At 39.2% G+C, this 23451-nt stretch overlaps 1 protein-coding gene across 1 annotated transcript; it reads right to left on the reverse strand.

The window, feature by feature from the left end:
- Nucleotides 1–542: 542 nt before the first annotated feature.
- LOC125481497 (folliculin-interacting protein 1-like) lies at nucleotides 543–16610 on the reverse strand (the record flags this gene model as incomplete). Its single annotated transcript, XM_048593121.1, has 4 exons — nucleotides 543–621; nucleotides 2205–2305; nucleotides 4811–4951; nucleotides 16484–16610. Coding segments are annotated over 4 exons (448 nt in total), but the record flags the coding sequence as incomplete, so codon positions are not given.
- Nucleotides 16611–23451: the final 6841 nt, after the last annotated feature.

Here is a 23451-nt window from a genome sequence, read left to right on the forward strand (position 1 = left end):
GTAAGAAGAATACTGAACGACAACATAAAATACAGGGTACAATTCTAAAGGGGGTGCAGGAGCAGAGGGACTTCAGTGTACGTGTGCACAGATCATTGAAGGGGATAGGACAGGTAAAGACCGCAGTACGTAAAGCATGCAGTGTCTTTGGGTTTTTAATCCAGAATACAAGAGCAATGAGGTAATGTTGAACTTGGGATAACAAACCTGTTGGACTCAGCTGAAGTATTATGTGCAGTTGTGGGCCCACATTATAGGAAAGGAGTGCGTGCACTGGAAAGTGCAAACCAATTTACAAGAATTGTTCCAGGACATAAAATAAAATCTCGCATCAGTACTCATTCAAAACGCATATCTGCTTTACATTCATGTATGAAAGATGCACAGCATATTTTTTCTCCACCACCTGTTCTGCTACAAATTTTAACATTGTTTTTTCAGATGGCTTTTATTGGAAAGAGGGAACTTCATTCTCAAAACATCTTGACATTTGGATGCATAAAATGTACTGAAAAAACTGGTTTATCTAATGGAAATAGTACCCACGTGTTGAGGCTTCCAGTGACACTACCTCCAGTACGAGCTGTGAAAACTTTACTAAGCATTAGTTGAGGTGGAGACCTGGAGAGAAAATTGAGCAAGATTATTTAGAAAATAACTCAAAGTCAAAGATAACTTTTAACTAAACAAAAGATGAAAATTTCCTTGAACTGTAGAAATGGTAGCACTATTTTTTAAAAACCACGTATATAAATTGCAGTCTCCATGAAGTACTCTGAATACATTGACTGTTTATTCACTTGGGTGACTGAACTTGATAGAGACACCTGAATACACAAAACATTTAATTTTAAAAACTTAAAACCTATTAAAGTTGAAGTACTAAAAGGCGGTGTGAATTACGCTTAAAATTCTGGTATGCAAGAATGTGTGCAATTTTAAGAACAGTTGAGTATTGGTATTATTGCCTCAATTTCTAAATTTTATGGGTGGAAAGTAAAGGATTCAAAATTTCTCAAAAGTTGTAGGAAAGCAGAGAGAACTTCCCCAACCTGCTCCCTACTTGCCCAAAAGGGAGAAAAAGGGAGAAGTCAGACATTTCAGATTAAACCTGCTGAGTTTCTGTTCAGTTTGCAGTTCCCTCTAAATTCCAGGGATAGGCTTGGAACCGATGCTGTGTCAAAAGCGGTGGTCATGTTTGGGTGAGGTTTTGGGCAAATGTAGGAAATTCCATTCAGACGTCCCATCCCCGCCAGTTGAAAACCATCAAGGGTTGCAAAGCTTTCATAGGGTAAGGCAGACCTATCCCAAAGACTGTCAGTTATTTTCCTAAAGCCACCACTTTGTTTCATCAAGAATATGGACAAAGTTTCTTTTTGGGCCTTAACAGGGTTGCTCCTCACTGCCACCGTGAATGGCATCACTCCAATATTCCAATAGATCTGAAGAAAGTCCCTTCTAAGCATACTTGGTGCAACGTACCCAGCTCAGTTAAGCATCGACACCACCCTTGCAATTTGGGAAGGGTTTGGGTAGGCACATGGACAGACAGAGGTTTTACTTTACTTCTAATATTTAAGTGGCACAATATTCTCTGGAACCTTATCCTTAAATGATATGGGGACATGTGAAGTGATAGAGATGCTTAGGACCAATTTTCTCTGGAGTCACATGAAGGGTGTGCTGTAGAGCTAAGTGGAAGTTACAAAAGAAAATTTATCAGAGTGTAGATATTTTAAATCAACCTGCTTAGACACATCATGACACACAAATGGAGCAGATGGTATGTGAATTCAGGCTTTCTGACCCAGAGGTGAGGTCACTCCCACTTCACCACAGGAGCCCCCATGTACATCGAATATGTCTGACTAGTGATCTCTAATCAGCAAATCTGAAACATGGTAACAAGAATTAACTGAGAACCATTGGCTGGAATATACAAATCTTCAATAGTATGAATGAAGGGGCAAATCAAAGTACATATATGTCCTTTATGAAGCCAATTAAATAATCCTAATATGTTATAAAATTGACTCAACTGCGAACATTAGACAAAAACAAAACTTTGGCTGAGCGATTTTTCTACCTGGTAAACCCAGAATTTAATTTTCTTCTTTGAACGTAAAAAAGCTTTAGAAGCTGACAATGCAAATTGGTTAAATAACAAAGATGTTGCAACGTGTTAGAATGCAAAGTCTTCTAACCGTATCTGGTGGATTTTTAATGTGGAACCTTTGTAGCTCATTGCCACAGACCCAAACATCATTTCGCCAAGCATGTTGGCATCAGAGGACGGCCGAGAATTCTGGAAAGGAACAAAAATAAATATCCTGTTATTGATTTGAAGATATCTTAAAAACAGAGACTACTGTCTAATTATTATGTATTAAGTCACGTAAATCAAAATAATGTGCAATTTTAAAAGTCTCATTCTAGGAAACGAAAACACATTTTAACAGATTGGTTTAATTTACAAGTAAATTTTTGCCCATTTCTATCTTTACAAAAAAAAAATTGTGAAAAACACATCACAAGGCACAGGAAAAAAAAAATTCAACCATTAATATATATGGCTGAAACTCTAAGTACCACATTGTTTTATAATAATTGTGGACTGAGTCAGAGCTGTTAATGGGCGTGGGTGTGAGAGTGCAAGACACAGACTTGGGAGGAAGAGGGAGAGCGTGAGAAACAGACACAGACAGAGAGAGAAATGTTCAGCTCTTCCCATGCTTAGGAGCAGTCTCTCTGTATTCTATAGTCAAGACTCACTATAAACCCAAAGACAAGCAGTTACAAGTTGGGAATTTTTAAAATAATAAGTCAGAGATTTTTTTTATTAGGGATCCAGCCATGTCATGTCTCTTAACAACCAGAAAAAGACAACTAAAGCCTTGTACTGGCCAGAAGAGTCATAAGGATCATCTCAACAACAGCACCTAGGAACAAAGACTACTGAACTGTCTTTACGATCTAATTACTTGCAATAAATAGGAATTCTTACTCAGTGCAGAAAGCTGGACCATGCTTTCAAATCGATCTGGGTCTGAAAAGAGTTAGATTTGGGAATTTCACACTTTTTAAAAACCTTTAACTTTCATGATGACTCAGGGACTTGATTTCCAATGTGGTATCCCAGGGAGTCATAAAACGTCAGCGTGCACTACATTCTAAATATTGCAGAAATATCACATGTTGACAGTTTGTTGACTCACGCATTGTTCAAAAAAGAAAACTAGCGCTTCCTCCCAAAACAAGTCAATATCTTTGGAAGTCAGTTGTAAGGAATACCAAAGTCATGTAGACTGCTACTGATGAAGAGAAAAGTGTACTCCGTGCACTCTTGACACACACAGGTCATCATGTGGATCACAGGGATTAGCTTTACTTGTGGGGATTAAGCTGGGAGGGGGGAGGAGGAGGAGAGAGAGAAAAACAAGTACATAGGACCTAAAAGCTAATAATCCCGGTTCTTAACTGAAATGCTAAGTGTAGGTATAAGCTTTTCTCTCCCTATCCAAAAGGAAAGTTTTCTATTTGCTGATGAAACGTATTTAAGTAGATATACTCATACACTTTCGCCTCATGTACTCTGCAGCACTGGTCCACATATTACCATACACACACACACACACACACACACACACACACACACCCATGCGCGCATGTCATTATCTTATATTTTTGCTGTTTTTGTATCAGCACACCAATCTGTATTCACTTTGGCTGGAAGCAGCTTCATCTCAGAAATTAGCTGCTTTTGATATGCATAGATTACCAGTGTATACTAGTTGTCTAGAAAACTTGTTTATATTTTATAATTTTCTAACACCTGTCACAGCAGGTTTTAATGTCGAGGCTTGTTTCTCCATAACTAGCACCAGTGCACCAAAAAACACTAGACTGATTAAAAATAAGATGCTAAATTCCCATTCCCATTTAAAATTTCAATTTGAGAACACATGTACGAAGAGAGGCTCCAAATGTTCATTTCATTGTGCCAGATGTGGTACGAAGGGTCAGTTCTGATGTGGCATTTCAGGCATTTATTGTTTACAATACAGCCCTAATTACACACCTTCACCCCAACCCAAGGAAAATTTCACTCAAGATACGGTCAACATTAGTATCGTCTAAATTGTGATCTAAAACTTTATGATGTTTCTGTAATATTAAAATCAACAGTTTCTAATTTCATGTTGGAACAGATGAAAGCAACTAGATGTCAGTGGTTTAAAATGTTAGCTACCTTGAAATATGCCAATGAAATTTCTTAGGTTATCCGAATTTCTGGCACTTAGAATGCTAGTAAGTTAACTTGACCAGTCATTGCCAAGTATCAAAAGTTATTAGCAAGGATTGTTTTTATCAAAAATGATGTCTGGTGAGTGAACCATGGGGCAGGGTTGCTTTCTCTAGTTCCCACAGGCCCATTTATCAATAGAAATTAATTACCAACATTATAAATGGAGTAATAAAGCTTAAAATATCATCATTCTAGATACAAATGATAGGAGAACATGATGTTGTATTGAGAAATATTTTTCACAATTCAAGTAGGCAAAATTACAAAGCTTCAAATATCCAACAGAATGCTCAGCCGCAATTTCAGTTGACACATCCATGATATATTATCTCAGTCAGCTTAAACTGTCTGAAAACAACTTTTAGCCAGCCTCGAAAAGGACATCTTACAATGATTAATGAATTAAAATTCACCCAATAGAAATTTCAGGTTGCAATCCTCAAAAGGATTAGTTTAGGAGAGACTTAAATGACAGGGTTAAAAGTGCATATATTCGAGCCTTACCTGGCATTTCGAAGACTGATCTTTAGCATTTGGAGCTGAAGAAGATGAAGAAGAGAGGCTGTCTGAAGAACTGGTATATGTATTGCATTTTGTATGACAGCATTTCTCAAGAATCTTCACTTGGATATCATTGCATACTTTCTGCAAATAGAAAGATCGTAAAAGGTTAGCAGTTTTCTGATAGGTCATTTGGAAAAAAAAAAGCAGCAACTGGTAGAAAAGGAAGGAAAATACAAAGTATTATGTCAGAGGGCACAGATTTAAGGTGACTGGAGAAGGAACGGTTTTGCACAACTTAGAGAAAACAATGTGGAAATAAGAAGAGCAGAGAAGTGGAACTACTGGATTGCATTTTTTTTAAGAAAGACACAGCAAAACCAATGGACCAAATGATCTCCTCCTGTGCTGAAGAAACAGAATCCTAGATATTTTTAATTAACCTGTTTAGCAATGTTGAGACTCCAATAGAGCAGACAGGACTCGAACCTGGGTCTTCTGGCTCAAAAGTAAGAACACTACCATTGTGCCATCAGACTCTAGAATCATAATTCTATGATGATCTATCATGTGTAAATGACCATGGTACACCACCTGCATTTGATACTTTAAAAGTAACACTGAATGAACATAATGTCAGAAGATCACATGGCCCACAGTGTATGTCCTGCCACTCAACAGCGTTAAGGTCGATCATGGGTGTCAACTCCACTTTTCTTTCCATTCCCCATATCCCTCGGTTCCCAGAGAAACCAGAGCAATCTGCCAATCTCTGCATTAAATATACCAAATGATGGCACATCCACAATTCTCTGGAGGTAGATAATTCCAAAAATTCTCAACACTAAGTATAGCAATCTCTACAATGGTTGACCAGGGAAGTCAGAGACAGCATAAAAGCAAAAGAGAGCACAGAATGTGAAGATTGGTGAGAAGCCAGAGGATTGGGAAGCCTTTAAAAACTAGCAGAGGGCAACTTAAATAAAAGGAATGAAAGAGAAGATGAATAGGACAGTAAGCTAGCTAGTAATATAAAAGAATTGGTCACTGGCAAGATTTTTAAGAGTCCATTATTAAAGGATGAGATTGATAGTACTAGGAAGTACATGGTAAAATAGGGCTGAGTCAGCACAGCTTCGTCAAAGGTAGGTCATGCCTGACAAATCTGCCAGAGTTGGACAAAGGAGAGCCCGTGGACATAATTTATTTGGATTTCCAGAGGTCTTTGACAAGGTACAACACAGGACGCTGCTAAATAAGATCAAAGACCACGGTGTTAAGGACAAGGTATTGGCATGGATAGAAGATTGACTGATTGGGAAATGGCAGAGAGTAAACATAAAAGGGTATTTTTCAGGATGGCAGCCAATGACTACTGGAATTTCACTGAGTCAGTGTTGGGACTACAATTATTCCTATTCCACATTAATGATCTGGACAAAAGGAACTGACGGCAATGTGGCTAAGTATGCAGTTGGTGCAAAGATAGGTGCAGGGACAGGTAGCATTGAGGAAGCAGGGACACTGCAGAAGGACTTGGACAGGATAGGTGTGGGCAAAGAAGTGGCAGTTAGAATACAATGAAGGAAAACGTGAGCCTAGGAAGAATGTTAGTGTAGACTATTTTCTAAATGAGGAAAGTCTTCAGAAATCTGAAGCTCAAAAGGGTCTTGGGAGTCCTAGTTCAGATTCTCTTAATGTTAAGATACAGGTTTAGTTGGCTGTTAGGAAGTCAAATGCAATGTTAACATTCATTTCAAGAGGGCTAGAATACAGAGCAAAAATGTACCGCTGAGGCTGTACAAGACTCTGGCTCATCTGGAATATTGTGAGAAGGTTTGGGCCCCGTATCTAGGCAAGGGTGTGCTGGCATTGGAGGGGGCACACAGGAGGTTTACAAGAACAATCCCGGGAATGAAGGACTTGTCATATGGTGTGCATTCTGAAGAAGGGTCTAGGCCCGAAACGTCAGCCTTCCTGCTCCTCTGATGCTGCTTGGCCTGCTTTGTTCATCCAGCTCTACACCTTGTTGTCTCAGATTCCCCAGCATCTGCAGTTCCTACTAGTTCTAAAAGAACATGGGCAACTTTTTTCTTTTTACACAGTGTGGTTCGTGTGTGGAATGGAGTGCCAGAGGAAGTGCTGGATGCAGATACAGTTACAACATTTAAAAGATATTTGGATAAGTACATGAATAGAAAACGTTTGGAGAGATATGGGCTAAATGCAGGCAACTGGGACTACTTTAGTTTGGGAACATGATCAGCAGGGACTACTTGGACCAAAGGGTCTGTTTCCATGCTTAGTGTCTCGATGACTCTATAATACCGATAGCCTGGATAGAGTGGCCGTGGAAAAGATGTTTCCACCAGTAAGAGACACTAGGGCACAAAAGCCACAGCCTCAGATTGAAGGGACTACCCTTTAGATAAGGGGTGTTTCTTCAGCCAGAGGATGGTGAATCGATGGAACCCATTGCTGTAGAAGGCCGTTGAAGCCAAATCATTGAGTGTATACAAAACAGAGATACTTAGGTTCTTGATTAGTAAAGGGATCAAGGGTGTCTGGGAGAGGGCAGGAGAATGGGGGTGGGGGGTTAAGAAACACATCAACCATGATCAAATGGCAGAGCAGACTCGATGGACTGAATGGCCTAATTCTGCTCCTATGTTACGGTCTATGGTCGACCGTCAATCCCACATGATCACACCCTTCTCCCTCACCACGCTTTATCCTGAAACTTTGCTCCCTCATTCTAGATTGCTTAGCCGTGTAAATAACCATTTTTGTATCTACCCTGCCAAGCCCCTTCAAGTTCTTGAATGTTTCAATGAGATCACATACGATTCTAAATTCCAGAGAATATGGACCCAATTACTCAGCCTTCATCATTGAAAAATCCTGTCATCCAAGGACCAGCCAACTGAACCTTCACTGTACTACCTCGAAAGCAAAGATAAGCCTCCTTAAATGTGGAAACCAAAACTGCACAGTATTTCAGGCAATAGCCTCCCAATCCACAACTGCAGCAAGACCTCCCTATTCATGTCTTCCATCCCTTTTGCAACAATAATCAAAATGCCATTTGATTTTCTAATTGCTTGTTGTGTTTGCATGTTAACTTTTTGTGCTTTGAGTAGGCATACACTGAAAATTCACTGAATGTCAACATTTACAAGTTTAATACTTTGCAGAAAAAAATTCTGCTCTCCTATTTTTATAACTAAAATCTGCTGCCTCACACTTCTCCACCTGCCATCTTATAGCCCACTCATTTTAATTGTCTACATGTCTTTTCAGGCTCTGTTTTCCTCACAGCTTACATTCCCATCTAGTATCTTCAGCATATCGAGATGCAGTGCCTTTGCACAAGTCAGGAAAAAGCCAACTGCTTTGCATGGTGGAGCCAGATTTCAATTTTTCTCACTCTCGGTGAAGCCAGTGAACAAATTTCAGAAAAGTAACGGCTGCCACAACAGTAAACGTGAACTCCATCAACAAATAATTTAAAAGCAAAAAAAAAATTATTAAATGGGCCATTAGTAGAAATGACCATTAAAAAGCACCAAGGAGAAATCTTAATAATAATGCTAATTTGCACTTTTTGGGTTAAGAACCAAAGCTAGAGAGAAAAAGAATCAGCCCCAATTTATGCTCACTGGGGAATTGGTGGCATTTGGCAGAATTAAGGAGCTGGGTTTAGCTAACATGGAACTTGGGTCACCTCTGATGGGGCACGTGCTCATCTGGCCTTAACGGAATTCACACAAAAATGGCTATTGGAAGCGAGGGGACTTTCAGCCTCTCATGGTCTGCTTTTTCTCTTTCCCTCTCCCTCAATCTTATCCATCTCCCTCTTTCTCTCTCATCCTCTTATTGTCTGTCTTACTCTGTCGCCTTTAATTTCAAAGAAAATAATCCATGGCCTTTGTGCTCCAAAAAGATTTCTACTGGCACTATTACCCCACCTCACAAAGAGATTTGAATGAGGTTTAGTAAAAGGCAATTTCTTTGCTAAAAGTACAAGACTGAAAGTGACCCAGCAGCCTTACTACCATCCCCACTCCTTTCAGGGTCACCAGTAAAGCTGTAGGAAAACACACAGGAGAGGAAGGGCCTTTGATTGGAGGAGCAGCTCTTTGCAAATCATCGACTTAAATACTTAACTGCATTTGAAACTTTGGCTCCAAATAATTTTACTTTAGCCACTCTCTGTCTTTTTTCATACACGATATAGGTTTTATAATTTGCTTTTATGCTCTTGACTCCAAAACACTCAATTCAGAAAAATGAGAGACAAGGTTTAGAGCTAAATGAACACAGTGGGCCAAGCAGCATCAGAGGACCTTCATATTCTGAAGAAGGGTCCAGACGTGGGGTGTCAGCTTTCCTGCTCCTCTGATGTTGCTTGGCCTGCTGTGTTCATCCAGCTCTACACCTTGTTGTCTCAGATTCTCCAGCATCGGCAGTTCCTACTCAATTCAGAAGAATGTTCTTTTAATCTAATATTAATCTCCTTAGTAAGTCACAGATGGATCTTTCTCACTAGTTTTATTTTTCACTGGAATATATTTTTGTTGGGCAAATTTTTTACCTCCACAATTTATTTACCAGCATACTGCCTAGTTTCTTTACTAACCCAACCTTAGCCAGCAATTCTAACCCATAACTACGAAATTGGTTTTGTTTAAATCAAATAATCTCGATGGTTTAGACAATGTCTTTCACAAACACAAAGTGGAATTTGATTCTATTATCATCACTATTTTCAAGCGGCTCTATTACAATAGAATTACTACCTGACCCTGTCTCATTGTACAATACTAGATCCCAACCCGAAATGTCAGCTTTCCTGTTCTTCTGATGCTGCCTGGCCTGCTGTGTTCCTCCTGCACCACACTGTTATTATCCATAGTTGGTTCTGTATCATATTGTCCCAGGAAACTTTGAAAACCACACTGAACAGATATACATTTCTTGTCCATGGACCATACAGAAAAGGCCTTCAGAATTCTCTTCCCCCACTTAAGTCTTCTCAAAGATGGTATCCAGTGAGTAGGAGCAGAAATCAACATAACTCTTCCTCCAATAGTGCTGACCCAAAAATAAAATCGACTAGAAATCAGCACACCAATTCCCCATCTGTGCTCACTGCCCACCACTTTTGGATGAGGCAGTTAACTAGGAAACGTCTGGTCTTTTGGATAGATGTTTCAAAACTGTGCACTGGGGCTTCTGTGAACGGGCCATTATTCATCACCCAAGAAGAATTAATTTAACAGATTTTGGTGTCTTTTCATCTCATGAACGAACCCGAGATCTTCTGCACAAGTTGGAACACAGGATCAGGAGTAGACCATTCCTCAATTTGATAACCAAATGGTGCTAGCATCTCCACTTTGTGTGGTAACAACATTCGCTTACCTTGCTATTAAAAACCTATCAATCTTAGATTTAAAATTATTAACTGAGCTAATATTTAGTTACTTTTTATGGGAACGAGTTCCACACATTTCATGAATGTATTCTCTAATTTCATTCCTGAACAGCCTGGTTCTACTATTAAGTTTACATCCCCTTGTCTAGTCTCTGCTATCAGCGGACTAGATGTTAATCTGTGTATTTTTGACAATTCCTTTCCAAATCTTTGAAACTTCAACAAAATCACTCTTTAGACTCAATATTACAGACATAAACCTAGAATATGTATAATCTAACTCTGAGTCCTGGGAGCAACCTGACATTTCACTGCAGTCCTTCCAATATCAATTTACACAAAGGTGCGGTACCCATAACTGCACACAGTACCCCGGGTGTAGTCTGACCAGCTCGCTCTTCATTTGCAGTAAAACTGTCTCCCCTTCATATTTTAGCTTTGCAGATTATACTGCATTTGATAATCTTTTTGATTTTGTGTTAACCACTAATTTTAATTTGTGCAACAAACTTCTAAATTTCTTTGCACCTCCAATTTTTCAATATTATTTAAAAACAGCTCTGTTCTTAGTCCAAAATTATTTAAGTCAACCCACCAAAAACTTTTCCCACTTGCTTTGTCAATATCTCTTGTGACACTCATTCACACTACTTACCATGTCAGTAATCACTGCATGTTCAATAACCTTCAATATATTGCACTCTATTATACTGCGTAAGTGATTAATACTGCATAGTAAACAGTTGAGGCCTGGTATAGATCATTATGGGACATCATCAGTTACTTCCTTCCAATTTGAGTACCTACCTATTATCCCCACTTAGGTTTACTCTTAGATGACAATTTCCTAACCTGGTCAATAATTTGACTTCAGAATAATTTTGGCTAATTGTCTCTTACACAGAACCTTGTTGAATGCCTTCTGAAGCTCCACGTAAATAACATCACAGATATCCCTTTGTGGTACTTCCTTAAAAAAAAAACTTAAGTTTATATGAAGTGACCTACTTTTTTTTTAAAAATCAATTGACATTGGCTCACTCCAATAGCTCAATTTTTTTATTGCGTGTATACTTGGTCCTAAGTTTTAAGCTCAAAAGACTTGCCTGCAACAATTATGAGATATATAATTTTCTAGATTTTATCACACTGTTCTTAAATAATGGATAAACTTTAAATCTAAAATTGAGAACACTTCAGAATATTATGGCTGAATATCAATAATTTCCTCATCTTGCATCACATTTCTGGAATTTGTCATTCTTTAGTGCCACAATTTTTTCAAAAACTATTTCCTTCTTATGCTAACTTTATTGGGTTTTAGTTTTTTGATTAACTGTTAGATTCCCTGGAATGTCAGGAATAAAGCTCCTCCTCCTGCTATAAAGGCTGTCATGACTAAAAAAGTCATTATCCTACAAATACATTGTTTTTAAAAGGGTTCACATTACATAAGAGTATCTACTTCACTTTGAAGAATTGTTAAAAATGAATGCTAGTTTTGATATATCTCATTTTACTTTGTGGTTTTTTTCAGATCATTGGCATTTTTCCTTCCATTACAGAGCGCAATGGAGTCAGGGTCATTAATTACTTTTAAGGCAGAGTTAGATTCTTAACTAACAAGCAAGTCAAAGTTACTGGAGATAGGTGGGAATATGGAGTTGAGGCCACGTCAGATCAGCAATGATCTTGCTGAATGATGGAGGAAACTAGAAAGGCCAAATAGCTGAACTCTGTTCCTAATTCATATGTTTGTACGTGTTTTCTAAACTGCATCAGCAAGCACAGTTCAACAAAAAGTAACTCATTAGCTGTGACATGCTTTGTGAAGACCATGTAATGTTCTTCCTAAAATGCAAATTCACTTTTTTCCTCTCTTATTTCTGGCCACTCACTGAACATCATTTCAACTCCTAGCCAATAAACTGATCCCAGCATTACCAATACACTGAGAAAGAGAGATTACACCTCTTTACACAAAGTATCTCAGCACCATCCTACAGTCCATTACAAGAACTAACTGAATGTGAAGCTGCCATTGCTAGCCTTATTTTAAAAGCAAAGCCACTCTATTCCAACAAATCCTTGGTTAAGATGATGGAAATGGAGCGCAGACAATTTGGCAGAGGCAAATTGCAAAGGCAATGATACATTGGTAATATCACTGAATTAGTATTCCAAACTCCAGTTTATTGTTCTGGGGACATGTTCAAATCCCACTATGGCAAGTGGTGAAATATGAAGTTAGTAATCAGTAAAAATCAGGAACGGCGACCATGTAATCACTGTTGTTGTTCCAAGAAAGTATATTTGGTTCACTAATGCCTTTTAGGAAGGAAATCTGCCACCCTTAACCAGTCTAGCCTACGTGAGTCCTGACCCACAGCAACATGGCTGACTCTTAGCTGCCCTCTGGGCAATTAGGGACTGGCAACGAATGTTGGTTCAGTCAACAACACCCACATCTCAAGTACGAATAAAAACCAACGACGCTGCCTACCAACTCCACCCTCAAAACCAAATGATGTAATTGGCTTTCTGATAACCGATCCTTTATCTGACCACTCCATTCAGCCTTTCCATTTTTACCCCTACCCTGAACACGTTAAGAAATGGGTCCAGCCCAATATCACACATTCCACTGTCCTGACTGCACCCGCCTTTCCTTTCTACTCTTCTCATCTCTCCCTGTTCCACGACTCTCCACCCCATGCAATTTCAGATATCCTATTACTTTCCATTCTGTTTGACCTGAATAAACTGTTTTATATCTGCAAAACAGGAAATTCAATTGTACTTTCTGCCACGGACCATGAAGAGTGAATTGTATTATATTCACTGTCCTCCTCTCCAATCTGTAACAGTTGTTTTCCTTTTCCTTTTTCTCTTATTTTCCCTTATAGAAGAAATAGGCAGTAACGTATTTGCCAGAAACAGAAAGGGAAGTTGCTGGAAAAGCTCAAGAGGTCTGGCAGCATCTGTGAAACCAGAGTTAACGTTTCGGGTCTGGTAACCTAGGGTGACACAGTGGCTAAGTGGTTAGCACTGCTGCCTCACAGCACCAAGGACCCGGGTTCGATTCCGGCCTCAGGTGACTGTCCGCACGAGTTTCCTTTGGGTGCTCTGGTTTCCTCCCACAGTCCGAAGATGTGCAGGTTAGGTGGCTTGGCCATGCTAAATTGCCCATAGCTTTCAGGGATGTGTAACCAGGTGGATTAGCCATGGGAAGGTGCTGGTTTGCAGGGATAGGGTTGGGGTGTGGGTGGGATTGTCTTTAAACTCAATGGGCCGAATGGCCTCCTATAACATTGTAGGGATTCTACAAATCTTTCCTCAGAACTGATGGTAGCTAGGAAAATGTCAGTTTATATATAGAAGATGGGGGAACGGGTAAGGAGTAAACTATCGTTGGGGATAGAGCCCAAAGACTGAGAAGAGCAGTAGGGCAGACTAAGAAGTGGTTAACAAGGCCTGGTGTGTGGGGAAGGGGGCTAGGGCGTGGGAGAGTTCAGGCTGTAAAATTATTGAATTGAGTCCAGAGGGCTGCAGGGACCCAGGCACAAAATGAGGCGTTGTTCTTACAGCTTGCGCTGAGCTTCGCTGGAACACTGCAGCAGGCCAGAGACAGAGATGTTGGCCAGGGAACAGGGTGGTGTGCTAAAGTGGCAGGTAACAGGAAGCTCAGGGTTGTTTTGGCGAGCAGAACATAGATGTTCTGCGAAGCGAACACCTTGTGCTTCATTTCCCCAATGTACAGGAGACCACACTGTAAGCAGTAGACTAGATTGTCGGAAGTGCAGGTGAAGTAGCAGGTATGTTTGGCGCCTTGGATATGGAAGAGGGAGGAGGTAAATGGGCAGGGGTTACACCAACAGCAGGTGCAGGGAGTAAAGGAAGAGTGGACCAGGGTGTCCCAGAGGGAACAGGCCCAGCGGAAGGCGGACATTGGAGGGGAGGGGAATAGGTATCTGGTGGCGGCAGAAATGGCGTCTTTTTTAGGTTTACAGCTAATCCTGGAGCTGTTTACGCTTCAGGTGTTATAAGCATATTGATAGACAGACAAAGCTGTATAATAAGAGAGATCTATACACAGAAAGAGGGCCTGCAGCCCATCATGTTTACACAGTCTTAAATACCAAACTCTTCTAATCCCATTACTTAGGTTTCTGCCTCTACAGCCCCCAACAGTTGGTGAGTTCCAGAAAAGTTTTACTCCACATCTCCTCTAAGCCTTCTGCCCCTTACCTTAAATCTATGCCCTGGTCCCTCCATCAAGGGAGGAAGTTTTTTCCTGTCTATCCTATTTATGACCGTCAACTTTTAAATTTCCTCTGCACTCTCTCCAGTGCAATCTCATCCCTCTTATAATGTGCATTCCAGAACTGCAGACTATACTATAGCTGTGTCCTAATCAAACTTTTTTTTAAAAACAAATTCCAGCGTAAGCTTCTTGCTCTAAAATCCTATGCGTTGATTAACAAAGACAAGTATACCATATGCCTTCTGAACCACTTTATCCTCTGTCTTGACACCTTAAAAAAGGTGATTCAAACAAATCAACACTGTCAGTCATGTAACTGGAGCTTCCAGTCGAGACATTCGGCTAACGATTTTGATGTCCCCTTCATCAGAAAACTTTTTTTTGCCATAGTGCAAATGATTTCACAATTGTCTAAGCAACAAATGGGTTTTGATTGTCCCAACTGTTCCAAACCAGCTGAGGTAGGTACCTAGTCCTGTGTGTTGGCTTGGCTGCAATGTCCATATAACATCAGGTAAGTCACATTCCACGAGGTGATAAGTTTATTCGTTTTTTTCTGGTAATTGCTAGACATTTCTGGAAGCAGTCAGTCGATTTGTTCATTCGGTGTTTAAAAGCCGCCATTTTAAAATCCAGAAAGAGTCCATTTTAAAAGCAGCTCAACATGGTGACTGTTTTTAAAGAAACAATACAAGATCTCGCTTTTTCTTCTATCTGGGTACTACACTTGTTCATTTTAAAATTTAATGGAGTGCAGAGGTCTTCTGACTCTGGGATTTTATCCCCTATTATCAGTTATTTCATCCACAGTACAACATCCTCACCACATCTTAAATATCGTCCTTTAATAAGGAATCATAACATACGGGTAGAGGCAACTTAAAATCAAAGCAATTTTCTATTCAGGCAAACTCTCGCATGCATTGAAATCATATCTTTCAACAGACATGCGTCTGTATCCATACATCTGCCTAGAATTCCAGGACATTTTCATAACTTCACAGTCAATAAAAGTAGGACAGTTGCATGATAATCACAAGACTTAAGAACGCTTGCCATGTGATGAAATCACACATACAGGACAAAAACAGAATGTGGAAATTTAAAAACTTCCAATCAGCTCTGCAAGACTCCCATTGGGTGTATCTATGCTGAAGAATACAGTCATAATTTTCCAGATATAATTGTATCTAAACTAGTTTGAATTTATGCCTTTCATGACTGTACAATACCCGAAGCATTTAAAAAAAGGTCACTGACCTAAAATATCAATTGCCTAACATGTACAGTGTTTCCATAATTTTTTATTTTCAATTCAAAATTTAATATCCGTAGCATTTTGCTTATGCACACAGAATGGATCCTGATACAGCAGAACGAATGCATTTTGCTGAAATTCCCAAATCACGGGCATAAGAGGCCATAATTTTGAATGATCTTCTCATGGCGGTATCATGACATAATATATGTTTCTTCCCAATTGACACATCACCATCAATGCAAAGAGCTTATCCCATAAAAGACATAAATACCTGGAGCAGTGGCCACAACTAAAGTCAATTTTCCTCTAAGGCTGACCAGAAGCAAGCATCAACAATGCATAAATTGGGCATATTTTGCAATGTTTTCCACATCTCTATGTTCAATTGAATGCCCGACTTCCACATGGCTACCAAAACATTTTTAAAAACCCTCTTTGCAGTCATAAGTGGCTAGACCTGGAGCATATAACATTTCTAATAGGAGACAAATGTTAAGAAATTTCTGGACTACCTTCCGTTGCCAGGAATATAAATTTTTAAAAATGCAACACCACATATAATAAGATAGCTGCTACACCTCTTTCATCTTCTCCTACCCACTGAACTTATAGACCTGGAAATAGGTCAATACAAATGAACCAAATAAAGTGATGAATTTTCACATGTACAGATCAGCCTTAACAAATAGCCATGTGAAAAAAAAATTCACTTACTGAGGTTGCAGTTTCCTCGGTTTTCTTTGTTGCTTTAGAATCAAACAGAACATTCCTTCCTCGCCGTTCACAATCTTGGTAGACAATAAGTCTTATCTGGGTGGGATTGAACTCTGGAGCTGGCCAGCTTGAAACAAAAAAAATAGTGACACAGTGAACAATAAATCCAAGCAAAACAAAAACGTCCATCCACAAGCCATGCATCTGGGCAATAATCCAATCTCTGTTGAAGAGGATAACATCTCAGATCTCTTAATTTAGATTCTGGCTCTTGAGGCTGCAAATGAAGAGGAGGAGGGAATGAATGAGAAGAGGGAAAAAAAACAGTAAAGTCACAGGGTTGGGGAGAGGCAGGTGTCAGAGGGGACAAGGGAGAGGTCGGGTGGGGAGAGTGGTGGGGGTTGGTAGGAGCTGGGCGATAGGAGAGACTGATTGCATGGAAGTGCTTTACATGAAACTTGAAATACTTATTCAGCACAATAACAAATGACTTTCTTGTACGGACTCGCTTTCCCAACTATCCATCTTTCTCCTTTAGGGGCATTTTTACCACTTCCCACTGTTATGCCAGGGGCGGGGGATCTGTCTATTTCAGAGGATTGTATATGTGGCGATCCCAGGATCCTAAACAAGGGAGGGGGGCCCTCAGAAATGTGAAAGGGAGGTAATATTAGAAGAGTTTCTATATTTCAGTATTTCCCAGCGCTAGTTTGAGAAATAATTTCTAAAATACGAAAAAGTTATTTAAGCCCTATGATGCATCAATAAAACACCCATTTTTATGAATTTTGTACATTAATTTTACTCATTAGTCACATTTAGAGATGACAAATTCAAACTATCAGTCATGCCCTTCGTTTTTGAACAACATTGATCATACAAACACACAAAATGATTTCTTGGTCAGGAAATTCAGCAGTATGCTTTTCCCTTTCACACTATCACAAGTTGTAGAAAATAGTTGATAGGAAAAGGTTTGCTGGTCAAATAAATCTGTCTATTGAATAAATGCAAACAAAAATAATAGTGGGCAGAATATTCTTTCCACAAATTGCAAATTCAACTGAATTTTCCATAAAGCTGCCTGCTGGCTTCAATATAACTTGCCAACAATTAATATATACTTTAATTCAAATGAAGGGCTTTCCTAACAAGGGTTACTTTGTAAAGGCAACGACAGCTATGAATCTGCTATCTTAGTCTTCCCTTTGAAAACTAAAGGCTTGCCTCGATAAAGCTGTTCATCGTGACTAATGGACTTCACAGCCAGTGAAGTTCAATTTAAGAACAGCTGCTGCAGAAACGTAGAATCCAGTTTGACGGGTTGTCACAAAGTAACACGATAATAATTACGCAATCTGTTACTTTGTGCTGTTGATTGAAGGAAATATTGCTCAGAACTGAGGATTACACTCCTGCTCTTCTCTGAATAGTGCTATGGAATCTTTTATGTCCACTGGAAAAGGGCAGATGCATCTCATTGAATGCATTTCTGGAAGTGCTTCAATTCCGAAGCACTGGACTGGAGTACAAGTTGATTTTTATACTCCAGTCCTGAAGCAGGACTTGAACTTGCATTGTTCAGACTCGGAACAACATGCTACCAAGTGGGCCTTGGGTAAAACAGCTACGACCTTTCAACAAGTTGCCTTTTCAACATAATCATTCCCTTTCATGTGTGCATATGATTTTCATTACCATTACCATTACTTAAAGCAAATGTTGTTCCTTGGTTAATCACTTCAATTTCCTCTATACTACTTTTGTTAGAAAGAAATGAATGTTATCCAACAAAGGTGATTTCATTCTCCAAAAGAAAATGAAAAGCTGGTGTTCACTATGTGTGAGAGTTAGAGCTGGTGCACTGCTTCTTGCCTTCTGTTCAAAGTCAGAAGTCAAACGACATCAGGTTATAGTCTAATAGGGTTATTTGAGATCACAAACTTTCGGAGCGCTGCTCTTTTATCAGGTGAAGTGGAGGGAAGCGCACAGGCACAGAATTTATAGGCAGTGAGATCATTGCAAGATAATTCCAGGTAATTAAGAGAGTGTCAAAAGACAGTATAAACAGTGTGAATGGAATGTCGACAGGCCGACTAACAAGTCTTTGCAGGTGATCAAAAGTATCAAACAGGCATGAGTAAAGTCAATAGCTGAATAGCTAGAAAGGGAATAACCTATGATCCGATTAATTAAGGCAGAGAGGTATTTACAGAAAATCAAAAATATGATGATGCTAGCATCATCTCCAGTTAAACCTTTGACACTCATAGAATTATCTTGCAATTATCTCTCCACCTATAAATTCTGCGCCTGTACACTTCCTTCCACTTCATCTGACAAAGGAGCAGTGCTTCAAAAGCTTGTGATTCAAATAAACCTGTTGGACTATAACCTGGTGTCGTGTGGACAAAGTCAGAAGTTATCCCAGTCCAACACCGACATTTCCACATCATGCCTTCTGTTCTTTATGGAAGCTTTTTATGCCTACACTTTCCTGGTTTTCTTTTTTAAAAGAAGAGATCAACTCAAATTGCTGAACCAAAACATTAAACTTGGTTCCACTTACATTACCTCTGCCACATAAGTCACCACCATACTGTAACATTCTCACAGCTTTAAAAGGGAGTAAATGTTTCTTATTAAAACACCAAATTTGAGTAAATCGGATCAAAGCAGGGACAACTTTACAAGTCAACATTTTTTTCACTCAAAACATATTTAAAGTAGTTATACGGCACATGAACTAAACACAAAAGTTGTTTTAGATATTACTTTTAAACAACTGTAATAACTACTTAGCAACATCTAGCAACTCTAACAAACTAAAACATCCCAAAACATTACAGGAACCGATGGCCAGAGTGTTTATTCAAAGGAGATAGGTTTTAAAGTGTGTATGGTCTTAAAAAAAGAAGAAAGAGAGGCAGCATATTGGAGATTTGGAATTCCAGGGCTTGGCATCTGGGTGGTTGAATGTAATTAAAATCAGGAATCCTCATAAAGCCAGAATTAGACACATCTTGGAGGGTCATAGGACTGGGGGAGATCGCAGAGCTGAGGTAAGGGAGGGATTTGAAAAAAAAACTTAAACTTCAAAATCTGTGAATTTCTTGACCAGGATTCAACATAGGGCTTGTAAGCACAGGAATACTAGATGGCTAAGCTTAGTACAAATAAGGCAACGGCTCTCAACCTGCATCACAATCCAAATTGGGATCACAGAAATAGTGCTTAGGGTTAAGAGAAACAAAATCACATGAATTTCCTGTAACCTCGTGCTCTCCCAGCAGCGAATTCTCTCCCAAACTGCTCAGCAATACAACAGTTTTCAATGCTCTGACTGTCATGACTTCACAGATTTTCCACGACTTCTAGCAGCTGGAGCCTTCACAGGGAAATGTGCAGATCACTATTAATCTGAAGGAGGCATTTTCCACAAGCCTAACCTGATATCATTTTATTGTGCCCATGTATCATCCCAAAACTCTATATTCTCTATATTAGTCATTGCTAAAGTAATTTTCAAAGTTAAAAGCAGGGAAGGAAGACCATTAGATCCATGTGCCTGATCTATCTGGACCCATCTTGATAAGAGAAGTCGACTAATATACAAATGGACTCGTATACAGCCAGTTTATTGGATTGCAGTTTTACAGATTGCTGCTCTTTCTGGTAACTTGCCCAATTAGTGATTAATAGGAGAGCTTGTGTAGTCAGTATTAATAGCTCATCAACTGTGGGAGAAAAGTAGCACCTAATCCCCTCAGATAACTGTATTCTGAAGAATTGCAATTTAGTAAAAAGGAGCTGTCTGCATTCAAATTACCATTTATTTTAAAAGAGCTGCTGAAATCAAGAACATTTATGAAGTAGGGTTCCACATAGGCTCAAAAGATTTTTTAATCCAGTGAAGTTTTGGGATTTTCATAGATACGTGATGATATAAAATCTTGATCAACAGCAGAGCTGTCCAACTTTTTCACATGGGGCACCACATTTTAATTTCTCTTATTCAAGGGTCTGATGAACAAATGAGAACAGCAGAGTTTGACATAATATTAAAATGTGAAGGTCCAAATAAACATTGAGGTATGAGGAAAACAAATAACTTGCCAAGCAATGACAAAACAATAACTTGATCATTTTAAAAAGAGTAATTCATAAAGATGACCATCGAACAGGGCCAAGTAGGAGAGCTAACTAACATTTTCTTTCTGCTCAACAAATGGGGCAAGGAAGTTTGGAAGGGGAGAGAGAGAGAGAGAGAGAGACAGAGACAGAGACAGACAGACAGGCTAGAAAATGAAATAAAAAGTTTCTCTGTTCCCAAAGTGCGCACACAGAGCAGGTAGCCAAATTTTTTTTTCAGTCCAGATTCACTTTGGAAGAAAACACTTTTGGCCACTTCTGAAGGAATAAAAAAAAAAGTTAATAAAGCTTAGAATGTTCATGTGGATGTTGATCTAAGATTTTGGCATGTGCAGACAACTCACGAGACACATGCAGCAGTCTCTTGGGTTTTGGCAGATATAGCTCGCTTAGGAAACAGCATACAGCAGTCTTCCAGACATCTTCAAGAGGATAATTAGGTTTCACACTGCACTCTCAACAAGAGTGCGTCAGAAAGGCAGAGATATGAGTTTGGGCAGTCCTTCCCCAACTGTAAACTAAGCAAATAAACTCTAAGGAAACCTAGACTTCTCAGTCCCAAACTCAGTCATAGATTTTCCCACAAGTCCAAGTAGTTAGATGAAACCATGTCACTTCCAAGAAATACCTTGTTAAAATAATGTTCCAATAGCCAAAGAAACTTTTCAATGATTGCCTTTCTAAAAACAAAATCCAGATATATCATAGAACTAGAAATCAATTTTTTCCACAGGCCTTCAAACTGAAAATGAAAATTAAACATGAAGCCTTCATACACTCCCTAACTCAACCTTCCAATGACTCGGGCTATCAGGTGTTCACACTGGTGAGTGAGTCGAGTCTTTCCCCTGCCAAATGAGACAACATGATCTTGACCCCCTTCCCCTGCAAATACACAACTTCTTCCTTGATGTGTCATCTAGTCACATGCAGGGCCATCACTGCTAGTGTCTACACCTCAGAGAGAATGGAGCTACAGACAGTCCCTGGGTCACAAATGGGTTCTGTTCTTGAGTATGTTTGCATGTTGATTTTTACGCAAGTTGGAATACAATGCAGGACAATATATTGACATTTGTAAGTACGAGGAAATGCTCGCAGGGCGGATATTTCTTGTTAATACACCCCATATATGATCTCGTTCGCAAGTCAGACACCGCCTGTATTCACATGCGCATTGCTCCTAAAATTATCATATACAATGATAATACGCTCAATAGTGTAGCTAACAGTAACAACACGAGACAGAAACTGCTTTTGATTAGAGAAGCAGTTCATTGCGCAATCTTTCACTTCCACTTTCCTGTATTTTGAAGACTGGGTTCAAGAGCTGAACTAAGGTTCAGGTGGGCCTGAAATTTGTCTGTGGGCTATATGTTGCACAATCAAGATGGATAGTACAAAAACCTAATTATATTAAATTTAAACTTAATTGAATGTCACTACACTGTTTTATCACAGTCTTATTTTTGTTGGCACCTGGGATCATGTTAAGCGTCAAATGTTAAAATGGAGTCATGCAGAAAAAAGATTTGGGCAGCCCTGGAGCAGGGACAATGCATTACGTTTTTGGCTGACCTCAAGATTACAGAGGTTAGAATGTGGAGGCTGGCCAGGAGTATGTTGGAAGTCAAATCTAGTGGTAACAAAGCAACAGGGGATCAGCGAATACAAGAGGAAAAGTCAAGTTACATCAGAGATACAAATGGGCTGTCTTAGCGATAGCTCAGATACAAAAGTTGGAAGCTTGGTACTGGGTCAAATATGATATCTGGTCTGCAAATTGTTTGGCTCTGGCTCAGACTCAGGCAGGCAAAGTCAGTAGCTAGGGAAAAGAGCTTGCAATTGAAACTAAAAAAAAATGGCTTCAGTTTCCCCTATTATGTTCAAATGGAAGAAACTTCTGCCTAAGCTTGCACTGGATATCAAACAAGTACTCTGATAACTTAGGAACAATAGAAAAGTTGAGAATGGTGAGAAGGTGGAGTTGATGTCATCAACATACAAGCAAAAACCATGCAGTTAATAATGAGACATGACAGGCAAAACAGAATAAGCAAAGAAATTAAATTCAGAAATATTTATTCTTTTGTGCACAAAAACAAACATTGATGGAGGCTTGGCAGCAAATTATTCTTCTGCTCTATTGATTCCAGTTTATGCCTGGTTCAGGACATCAGAGCTCACATTAGCTTAGCGTTTTAAAAAAAAGCACTGAACCAGAGGGGCAAGGGGAAAGAAAATGTGAGAAAGTAGGAAAAGACATTAATGGAATTAATGGGTAATTTATTTCTCCCCCAATCAGATGATACGCAAACTGCAGTCACACAAATTCTCCTTTAGCTATTAAATATTAAATCAAGGTAAACATGAACATTTTCAGCTGTTGCACTTCATGTCTTTACAGATTAGGCTTCAACAGAATACAATATGCCCATACTGCAGGTTGCATTGATATCCTAACACATTTTCTTAACTCCATGCTTCCCAAGGCACTTGGAAATGTTTTGGGGTTGGGGGTGTGATTTTTGAAAGAGTTTTGACTATGGTTTGGTGGTGATAGCAAATATCTTTGGCCAAGTTGTTCTTTCTTTTTGTAGCATCTTCACTGATGATTGGTCCAATATACATAAAGGAGGGATTTCCCTTGTTTCAAGGGAATGGAATATGTTCAAATTGGCACACATGACTCAGAAGTATTTATAATCTCATAATAATTGGGAATTATATATTTGATCCTAGCACAAGAATGCAACTTGTTCCAAATGGTACAGGTACGGGTTTTGAAGTACATATCCAGCAACCATGGATTTGGA

This window comes from Rhincodon typus, unplaced genomic scaffold (assembly GCF_021869965.1).
Source record: "Rhincodon typus isolate 14 unplaced genomic scaffold, sRhiTyp1.1 hic_rhity00002347, whole genome shotgun sequence".
Lineage (NCBI taxonomy): Eukaryota > Metazoa > Chordata > Chondrichthyes > Orectolobiformes > Rhincodontidae > Rhincodon > Rhincodon typus.